General features: G+C 39.1%; 1 protein-coding gene across 1 annotated transcript; it reads left to right on the top strand.

Annotated features, from left to right (window-relative positions):
* Window positions 1-929: 929 nt before the first annotated feature.
* CCDC176 (coiled-coil domain containing 176) lies at window positions 930-10,563 on the top strand (the record flags this gene model as incomplete). Its single annotated transcript, XM_010282106.1, has 9 exons — window positions 930-995; window positions 2,730-2,873; window positions 3,975-4,055; window positions 4,432-4,502; window positions 4,916-5,060; window positions 5,472-5,971; window positions 7,449-7,553; window positions 8,807-8,875; window positions 10,446-10,563. Coding segments are annotated over 9 exons (1,299 nt in total), but the record flags the coding sequence as incomplete, so codon positions are not given.

Raw genomic sequence — 10,563 nt, 5'->3', positions numbered from 1 at the left:
TCCTCTGGGGCTGGGCTGCGAGGAGGAGGGCTTGCCCCTAGTGCCCTCCCTGCCCGGGGCCTGCCCCTGCAGGAATACGGCGTCCAGTTTTGCTTCCCCCTCCCCGAACAAGGGAGAGAGCAATATGCCGGAACGAATTCAGGGGAGGCTGCAGCACGTAGAAGAAGAAGCTAAAGCGTTTGTTCAGCTGTGAAAAAAGAGAAGGCTAAAGGGGAATCTGCTCGTTTTAGCTACCTGGAGAAGGTTCTAGAGAAAATAGAGGCAAACTCGACTAAGAACACAATGAAGAAAAAGAATCCCTATACTGTAGCTTGCATTTCTTCTATCACAGATTATTTCACGTTAGTCCTATACCTACTTTTCTAAATCCAAGTACCAAGCAAAATCAGTTAGAAAAAGAAACTGAAAATGGAAACTAAATTATTTTAACATCCTATTTATTGAATAAGAAGATACAAAGCTCTGATCCCCAGGACACTGGTGAAGTCAAATGGTAGGAGACAGTTTTCTTGCTCGCATCCCACCGTTTTCTTTCAGCCTATCCAGTATAGAAGATCTTACTCAGACCTTTTTCCAGCTGCCTTTTTTTGTCTCTCCATCTGTCTGTCTGCTCCTTTTTTTAAACTGCATCTCTAGCACTGCACCACTGTCCAAAACTGTAAGGAGGAAAAAACCTCTATCCACATAGTTTTAGTTCTTCAGTAGAGTCACAGATGTGTTTGTATCCAATACATGTGGGGCTTTATAGTTTAAGCTTACATTATTTCCTATGCTTAACACAAATCAAACGATTTTAAACACAGTTTAACTGACCTGAACACTGCAAATGAGGGATCTTTCCCCTCTTTCTGTGTCTTCTCATAATTAAATTTGAAGAGAAGAACACAGCAAGGATACTTTTCCCCCCTCACAGATTTCTCTTTTTACAGATTGAGAAACTGAAGCAGGAGATGATTGATTTGAAACAGCAAGCTCAAGAAGAGAAGAAGCAGCTGGTGAATGAACTTTTTTCTTTGTCCTTATAACAGTGGGATCTTCTGAGCAGGCTGAAAAGTAATTCTGATTTTAGTATGAGGAACAAGCTAGGGCAGTTAACTGTTAGGGGTTTTGATGCAAAAATATTGCGTGAAGGGAGAACTTGAAAAAAAACAATGGTGATGTGGAAGTTATCCTGTGACTCTATAGTATTATGTTAGATAGTAGTAGGAATATTTTATAGCATCTGAAATATTATTGGGAACCAGCTGGGTAACAGTGAGGCATATGAAACATATGTTTCATTTTTACTGACATAAACAATAACTACTTTGAATTCTTTTATAGTTCTCCTTCATTCATTACTGTTGAACCAAGAATTCTTAAAAAGAACTGAGAAAACTATTATTTGTTAATCTGGCTTCAATAAGAAACACAGAATTGTGCTCATTTGCACTTTGAGCTAGTTATCTCCCATCAAGCAGACTCCACAAGGAACTTTCTCTCACCCTCTGATTATAACGAGCAGAAAAGGCTATAGATGATAGATCATTCACCAATTACCATCACAGACAAACCAGACCTGACTTGGGGAAATTAAATTAATGTTACCAATCAAATCAGAGTAGAGTAACGAGAAATAAAACCAAATCTTAAAACACCTTCCCCCCACCCCTCCCTTATTCCTAGGTTCAATTTCACTCCCAAATTCTTTACCTCCTCCTCCCGAGCGGCACAGGGGGACAGTCGGTTCATCATGCATTGCCTCTGCTGCTCCTTCCTCCTTGCACTCCTCCCCTGCTCCAGCGTGGGGTCCCTCTAACAGGAAACAGTCCTCCATGAACTTCTCCAATGTGAGTCCTTCCCACAGGCTACAGTTCTTCATGAACTGCTCCAGCCTGGGTCCCTTCCATGGGGTGCAGTCCTTCAGGAACAGATTGCTCCAGCATGGGTCCCCCACAGGGTCGCAAGTCCTGCCAGAAACCTGCTCCAGCCTCGGCTCCTCTCTCCACAGGTTCTGCCAGGAACTTGCTCCCAACATGGGCTTCCCATGGGGTCATAGCCTCCTTTGGGCATCCCCCTGCTCTGGCATGGGGTCCTCCACAGGCTGCGGGTGGAGATCTGCTCCAGCGTGGAGCTCCATGGGCTGCAGGGGCACAGCCTGCCTCACCAAGCTCTTCACCACAGGCTGCAGGGGAATCTCTGCTCTGGCGTCTGGAGCACCTCCTCCCCCTCCTTCTTCACTGACCTTGGTGCCTGCAGAGCTGTTTCTCTCACATATTCTCACTCCTGTCTCCGGCTGCAACTGCTATTGCCCTTTTTTTTCCCCCCTTCTTAACTATGGTATCCCAGAGGTGCTACCACCGTCGCTGACTGGTGGGAGCAGTGGGTCCATCTTGGAGCAATCTCCTGGCATTGGCTGTATCGGACATAGGGGAAGCTTCTAGCAGCTTCTCACGGAAGTCACCCCTGCAGCCCCCTGCTACCAAAACCTTGCCACGCAAACCCAATACAGTGATACTAGGGATGGTGCTTTAAACTTACTATTCATTTCTAGACTTGTTATTTCGGTGGAGGGCAGCTTCTGCTGAGTTTGCAGCATTTCTTCTGATGATGAATTCTTAGTGTTTTTTAAAACACTGCAGCTTGGTATAATTTCAGACATTCAGTTCTGTGTGCTCTCTGTTTTACAATATTTGATTAGTTGTTTCTCTCATTTTGCTTTCTTCTTATTGAGAATTCCTGATTTGCAGGCAGACTATTATGCCCAACAAATAGAAGAACTGGAAGAGAAATTTCAGAAAAAAGTCAGAGAAATTGGCCAAATTCAATTAGAACTGAAGTTAATAAAGGAGTTCCACAGGGAGAAGGCAGCTATGGAGAAAGAGCTGGAAGATGTAAGTTTGTCATAAACATGCATTTGCAATATTTATTTAAAAAGCAACTTTTCTGTCTGCATGGCAGCATAGAGTTTGGGAGTGGAGGAGAACAGACATGGCCAATCTACTGGATTGTTTTCTTTAAGAGAGTGAGGAAAAGCACTTAGGCTGATGCAAGTTCTGTAGCCAGAACTCACTTCTGTAATGGTCCAGTGCGGTAGGATTTTTTTTGTTTTTTTACACAATAACATGGAATCATACAATCATATGTGGATGGACTAGAGCATCTAGTACACACTTTAAAGATATGTATGGAGGAGCTAGCAACTGACTATAAGCAGTATAAGTCTGACTGATTTCTCACTAGTCATCTCAGTTAGGATGTGAAAGCTAGTATTGTATCATCTTTTCAACTGCATAAGCTATTTAGAATATAAAACTAAGGACTGTCTTTCACTAAACACTTATACCGTACATGACTTAATCAGAGATACTTTGGAGCTAGAATACAAATACTGAACAGTAGTATTGCCTTTAAAACATTTCAGCCTGGGATAAAAAAGTACCCAGCTGACTGATGACATGCAAAAAGTGCTTCAAACAATTCAACTGCCTTGCTCACTCAGCTCTACTGGAATTTTTTTCAACCTCAAGAAGGGGCTTAGAAACAACAAATTCTTTCCATGGAGACAAATGATTGGTCAACAGCATTTGGATTATTAATATGTAGTTGCTTTTAAGCTAAGATATTAAATGCGAGTTAGTCAGGCATTTTTCAAAGAACATTTGAGGCATTGGACTTTGAATGATCTTGATGACTGAATGAATAGACAAAGTAAAGCAGATTTCTAAAACTGAGCATTAAACAGAGTGATGGAGTGTGTGTGAATGACTGTCAATGATGTGAAAATATGGGTACAGGTGAACTATGAAGGGGAAGCAAAGCAATAATACAAGCCAGAAGGTTAAATGAATTTTACAGATTGTGTAAAAATTTGATGAAGCCTCTGTAGTGCCAGGAAAGACTAACGAATCCCTTCTTGAAGAGGACATCAACACTTTTAGTTATATGGCTGAAATAAAATGCCATTATTAAAGACATTTTATTTTTCATCACAGTTAAAAGTGAATATGGAGATTTCAAACAGGAGACATCAGGAGGTGGTTGTGAGATTGGAGAGGAGGTTTCTTGAAGAAAAGGTAAAGACTGACAGGCAGTTAAAGAAACCTTTATTAGAACAAAATTCTTTTTCCCACTGACTACTCTGGTTTATATAGTTTTCACAGTTCTTTACTGAGCATTTTATAGTTTCCTCTGTCAACACAAGTATGATGAATGAGTTGGAGGCTAAGTGCAGCTTTCCAAGGAAAAATATGGGATGTCAGGATCCCAGAAAGGCTGTATTCTCCACTTCCATCAGGAACTTCAGTATGCTTGGGGGTTCATTCTTTCTCTAGCAAGAAGTTGGGTGAGCTGAAAACTATGGGTGTGATTTTAGAATTTACACTGTTCCAGATTTTAGCTTTGTTGCCACAGGTCTCATGCAAAGTTTGAACAGGCTTTTCTCCCTTTCAGAAAAGACTGGAAGAAGATGCTGAGAAAAAGCAAATAATGATGGCAGAGACCGCCCAGCATGAGGCTATTTTGTAAGAAACACATGCTTTTCCTGTTTTCTACTTTACAAAACCCTTTTGGCTTGTTCTAAGTAACAAGGTGACCATGTTACTACATAGGCTTTGAAGGGCAAAATCACGATGACCTAGGCTGTTTTTATATTTCAAATGTCAAGATGATGTCAGCACTTCCATTTACACTGTGAGACTCATGCTGGTTCTAGGGGAGAACTGGAGGTAATATTATCACAACGATATCGCTGTTTTCTTCATTTCCCTAGTCCGGAGGTAGGACTAGAAGCAAAGCTATGGAAACTTGGTACAGACCTGTAAGAATTTTTCAGCTTAGCTCTGAAATTAGAACACTGAAATACTGATTTTTAATATTAAAAAAAAGGAAGAAAGGTTGTGATTAAAGCTTCTGGATTTTGTTTCCCTCTGCCCAGGCAGCTGAACAGCACTGGGAGAGAGGTGTTTAAGGAGAATGTTCGTCTTCGCAATGCATTTGCTTACCAGCTGAAAGAGACAATGGAATTACAGAAAATAAAACAGAAGTTAGAAGAGGACAAAACTCTTCTGTTACAGGAGAAGGTTTCTGCTCTGGTTTTAATTCTGTTTCATTCTCCTCCAGGAAGGGGTACATCTGGATACAGATGTAAATTTACTGAGACTAAGCTCTGCCCAGTCAGATGTCTCTGCAGTCAGTGAATTCAGAGTTGTCTGAAGAAGAGCTCTTGTTCTATCTTAATTATGGAGGAAAAAGAAGGAAGGGTTTTCTATGCTAGCCCATTAAGAATAGGTCTCTCTGTAACATATACTATATACCAAGCCTTCTTTATTTGGCTTCTCTTGTAAACAAAAACCTGATCCTAGAGAAGTATTCACTCTCCAGTGTGAAGGTGCCAGCATGTTTAATACATTGTCAGCACTGGGGGAGGGGGAAACCTTTCAGGTTTGGTGCAAATGAAATAAAAGCCCAAATAATTTCTTCTCATCTTTTAGGAAACCAATGAGGGTTTGATTCGAAAAAAGATCCTACAGATTAATCGCCAGAGAGCACAGATTGGAGATCTGCAGCATAAAGTGGAAAAGCTGGAGATGGCCTTATGCCGCATGACCAGAGAATCTGTGAGAGAGACTCAGAAAACACAGCATCAGGCACTGACAGAAAACCAGGCAAGCATGGTGGAGATCAAGAAACTGCAGCAACTACTAGAAATGAAGGATCAGGAGATGAACAGAGTGAAGAAGCTAGCCCGGAATATCTTAAATGAGAGGACTGAGGTGGAAACGTTCTTCCTAGATGCTCTGGAACATGTGAAGCAGGAGATCATATCCAGTAGAAAGCACTATAAGAAAAAGGCCCAAACTGCCTATTACAGAAAAATGATGGAGGCATGTGCAGGGAAGGAAGAATTTCCCAAAATCAAAACATTCAAAAGCAACATCAATAGCACAAATAGTGTGTACAGAGACCTAGAGGAAGCAGAGAAATGCTACTGGTATTGAAACATCAAAAACTATTGACTATCTTCCCAGCGTACCTGAAAAAAACCTTTGCATGATAATACTGTCTACATTTGGAATGCTTGTGGAGGCTTCTGTAGTGAGAGTAACTGTATGGGTGCAATATCCTACCAATTAGTAATGATTTTGTGGGTACCTAATTTCAACTAGGCTATCACTTCTTGATCATTATTTCTATGGATTAAATTAAAGATACGCTTGAAAGAGTTCTTTGCATATTCTGCCATGTGCTGTGGAATTTGATATAGAACTTCCAGTACATAGAAGTGCTTCTGCAGTTTCCTTTTTTTTTGCTTTTATAGGCATTGCTCTTCTGGCATTGCTCTTTTGCTTTTTACTCACTCCAGTGAGCTAACAACACTGAAGCCTAAAAGTTACAATTAAGATGCTAACAGCTCTTTACTATGTTGCTGATGATTTTAACAGAAACATCCAGTAGATGGCAAAACCAGTCTTTTTTCAGCTGTTCTTCTGTATGTCAGAAGCCCCTGAGTTGCATTGTCCTTTCAAAAGCTGTTTTCCTCAAGCTTCATAATAATCTAAAAATTAAGCCGTTACATGAAATAGACACTGACATATCAAAAACAAGGTCACATGCAGCACAGTACTGACTGACAGGATTACATTTGATAGTGAATAAAACAAAATCTCAGATTTATAAGTGGGAGTGTCTCAAAGTTTGTATTAGGATGCAGCTTAGTTTAAATTAGGGCTACACATGCTGCAGTGGCCAAAATTACAGGTCTCCAACCTCCTGCTAGAAATCTGTGCCTACAAACTGCAGCAGTGTCCAGGCACTTGGATTTTAAGCCATAAAGTTAAGGTTCCTCATAGCTGAAGCTTGCATACATCCTTAGTGAGAGATCAAAAATTATCTTACTCCCAAATTAAATGTTTGCTTAGTGTGCATTGGCTATTGAGTAACTTGGTACCACACAATGTCAGAATGCTTTGTTCAGTTGAGGTTATCTTATCTCAAAAATGATACAGCAGAAACACTTCATGAAAAATCAGAGGTGAAAGTAGTTATAGAGATCTAAGGAAGCTTCTCCTTGGAGCAAGAGGAGGAGACTGGAACCAAGAATGAAATGGTTATACATATTGACCTTTTTATGTATGTACAGGAGAAACAAGGGAAGGACAACGTACTTGAAACTAATACACATTAGTACTAACCCTCCCCCTCCCAGTATTTGTAACCACTACACATGCAACAGAAATCATTGGTTTTGTTCTACTTGGTTTAGAGCGCCATAGATTTAGAAGTTGAAAAGACAGCACCATGTGCCTAATTTATTTTTTTAATGTACATGCTATGGATAGCTGAACAAGAGCAAGGCAGAGCTGGAATTTAAAACCCGTTTCACACATACAGAATCCATGAAAGAGATGCCTTTGAAATTTTCTTCTAATACTAATTAAGATCTAATTGATCTTTTCTGTGTTTTTCAGTGAAAAAATCCAGTTTGAAAAAGTGGATATCAGTGAGTTGACATGGGAACAAAAAGAACGTGTTCTGCGATTACTTTTTGCCAAAATGAATGGCACAAATCCATGGTAGTATTCTGTTTCTTCAGAAGGTTGAGTGCTGAGCTTTCCCTGTTACAGGAGCTGGGCTGATAACTCCAGGTCAGGGGATTCCCAGAAACTCTGAATCTAACATAAGAGTCTAGCTAACTGTGTGGGTTGGTGTGAGATACTTCAACCTTTTGAAAAGGTGATTCAACCTTTTGAAAAAGTTGATACGCTATATACTAATTTTGGACATGCACCAGACTACACTGTTAGATCTTTGTGTGTATTATCAAAAGAAGAGCAAGTGGAAGTAAATTTCGGTAGTGCTGAGGAAGAGAGAAGTGAGGAACTTTGCTCAGTGCAGTGGGATTAATTTTGTTCAGTCATTAATGAATCCCTATCCATCTTTACCAAACAAGTAAATAATGTATATTGTGACAGTAGCACTCCCCACATACATGTCCTTTTAACAAGAGTACTAAGAGCAATTTAAGAAGTACAAATGTCCACAACCAGATTATTAAAAGTGTACTTACTGTATGGCTCATTGCTGTCTGCATAAGAAACTTTGTAGCATGACTTTAGAGATGCCTAAAATATGGCTTACACTGGAAATTTGACATTCAAACAGCATTAAATATATTATAAGCTGTGAACTAGGGCATAAGAGGGCCCAAAGAGAAATCTAAAATGCTATGATTTTTAATGTAGTTTGGGGAGACATAACACTTGGGGTAGAATATCAGCTGCTCTGTGTTAAAAGAGTTTATTTAATTTTTTAAAAATTAAATTTAAATTTTATTAGCAAAAGTGACATTAATGGAATTTTAGCAAATTTTGTTAAGGTTATTACAGTGGAATTAAGAAATGTATAATGAAATTATTAATCCATCAGCTTTTATGGTTCCAGTTTATGCATGGATTTTACTCCTTTTACCAGTGTTTGCCAACACACAAGAGCACACATAAAGCTGTAGAGTATGGAAAGCTTGAATAATAAAATACAAACACTTCATTTTGACTTATGATTAAACCCGTTTTTTTAAAAAAACACTTTTTTGTTTGTTTCTCCTCATTCCCTTTTAATTCTAATGATTTTTCTACAAAATACAGAATTCCACAGTGAACTGAATGATAGTGCTGATTTGGGGGAGTGTACTGCAATGGCTTAGGTGCCCTTGGCATTTTTTGCTTGCTGTTCATATAGAAAAGAAGTTTGGTGTGGGATTAGAAACCTGCCTGAGTATAAATCACCGTTGATTGAGGATTACTTTTCTCTTGTTTCTTCCTCACAGGAAATGCCCCAGAGTTTTGGCTACTTCAGCTCCAGCTCCTGATAATACTAAAGAAGAAAGCAAAATAGGGTAAGGTACTAAACTATACCACACTATCTAACATCTCCTCAGTCCTGGTTATATATAAATGGCTGCAATTGTCCGTCATCCCTCCCACTATAGAATACTTTGGTTTGTCTCAAGATCTGTATTAGTGTGGCTATACGCAAATAAATGTATGTATGTGTGACAAGAGAGAGGAATTTTTTATTTATATTGAAATTTCTGGTCATGTCGATCTTTTAGCAGCAGGCATTTAGACTCAGCTCCCATTAAAAAAAAAATTGATCTCATGCCCCCTGAAAGCCTCCTCTTGCTGAAAAGCAGCTCTGTTATTTTTGGAGGATTCTCTTGTGAAAGGCCATGATCATACAAGGAGACACATTTTCAGCTAGCACAGGGAGTTTTGATTAAAAGGCAAAATCTATTAATCTGATTTTGTGTTCAGTATAGAATCACCTAGGGAGAATGGACCAGGATGAAGATTCATAATGCCTGATTTTCAGATACAACTATATAGTTAATTATAATACTCCAAGGCAAGCAATATCTATACCCTGGAGGAATAAGTAGGGAGGGGTTCTGGCATTCCATCGTAGAGTGTCATGTCAGACATGAGGCAGTCAAGCACACAAAACTTAAAATGTAATACTCAGATGTCAAATGGTCAGATAAAGTTCAAAAGCAGGAGCCATGGAGGGACTGATACAGAAAGATGAGAGACCTCCTTTGCAGAGGCAGGCCACCACTTCCAGAAAGAGGGGTGGAAGTGAATTGCAGCCTTTTTTTGCACAGACAGGGAAAACAAGCAGAAGTGGAAGTTACAGGAATTTTCCAAGGTGGTTAAACTACTTTAACATAATTTTTGGACTTAAGAGTATCACACAGCTTTGAGAATCTAGACTGTAGTGCTTTCTAGGTAAGAAACAATTTTTAATAGGAGACAAAGGGTGGACTATAAGATTGTATTTTAACAAATTTAAAGAAATTTATTATGATACACTTTATGCTTGGATTATACTTCAGTATAATATAAAAGATATTCTTTAGCTTAATTTTTAATAGTGAATATTGAAATAAAAAGGAGAATAAACAAGTGGGTGGAAAGTAGTAACAGCAGTGAGATGAGACAGGTACATCATGATCAGTCAGCATCTGCAGCTTGATCTAAAAAGGCATTTCGTTAGCTAAAAACCACAGATATAAGATTTGTATTTCTAGTATAATTATTTAAAACCGCCTGTTTAAAAAATGCTGTTGGAAATGCAGATAATCAGAAAAGATGTTTTCACACAAATGAAAAGTGTCTTCTCCAGGTCTGGAGAAAGTGCAGGGATACTCCTTCAAGGAGCAGTAAGCTCGGTAATAAAGACTGCTTTTGTCACAGGAGATGGATTTTAGAATTTTTAAAGGAAAGATATAATGGGGTTTAAGCGGACAACAGAAAAGCCAGAATAGCAATACTGATTAGGAAGAAAATTAAGGTGTTTTGAAAGCGAATGACTGTATTAGAGGCTGTTAACTAGTATTCCTTTCCCAAGTGGATGAATGAATGCCAATGTCTTAATGGTGATTTACCTAGAATATTTTAGCTTTGCAGCACAGAAAATACTTCTCCCAACCTAATATTCATTACACAGCAGGATGAATTATCAGATTCATCATCTTCTGCAGTAATCCTTCCACATATTCAGATGTTAACACCACAGACAGAGTAA

The sequence above is a fragment of the Phaethon lepturus genome, unplaced genomic scaffold (assembly GCF_000687285.1).
Source record: "Phaethon lepturus isolate BGI_N335 unplaced genomic scaffold, ASM68728v1 scaffold41512, whole genome shotgun sequence".
Lineage (NCBI taxonomy): Eukaryota > Metazoa > Chordata > Aves > Phaethontiformes > Phaethontidae > Phaethon > Phaethon lepturus.
The sequence above is the reverse complement of the archived record's forward strand: the minus strand, read 5'-3'. Positions and strand labels throughout refer to the sequence as shown.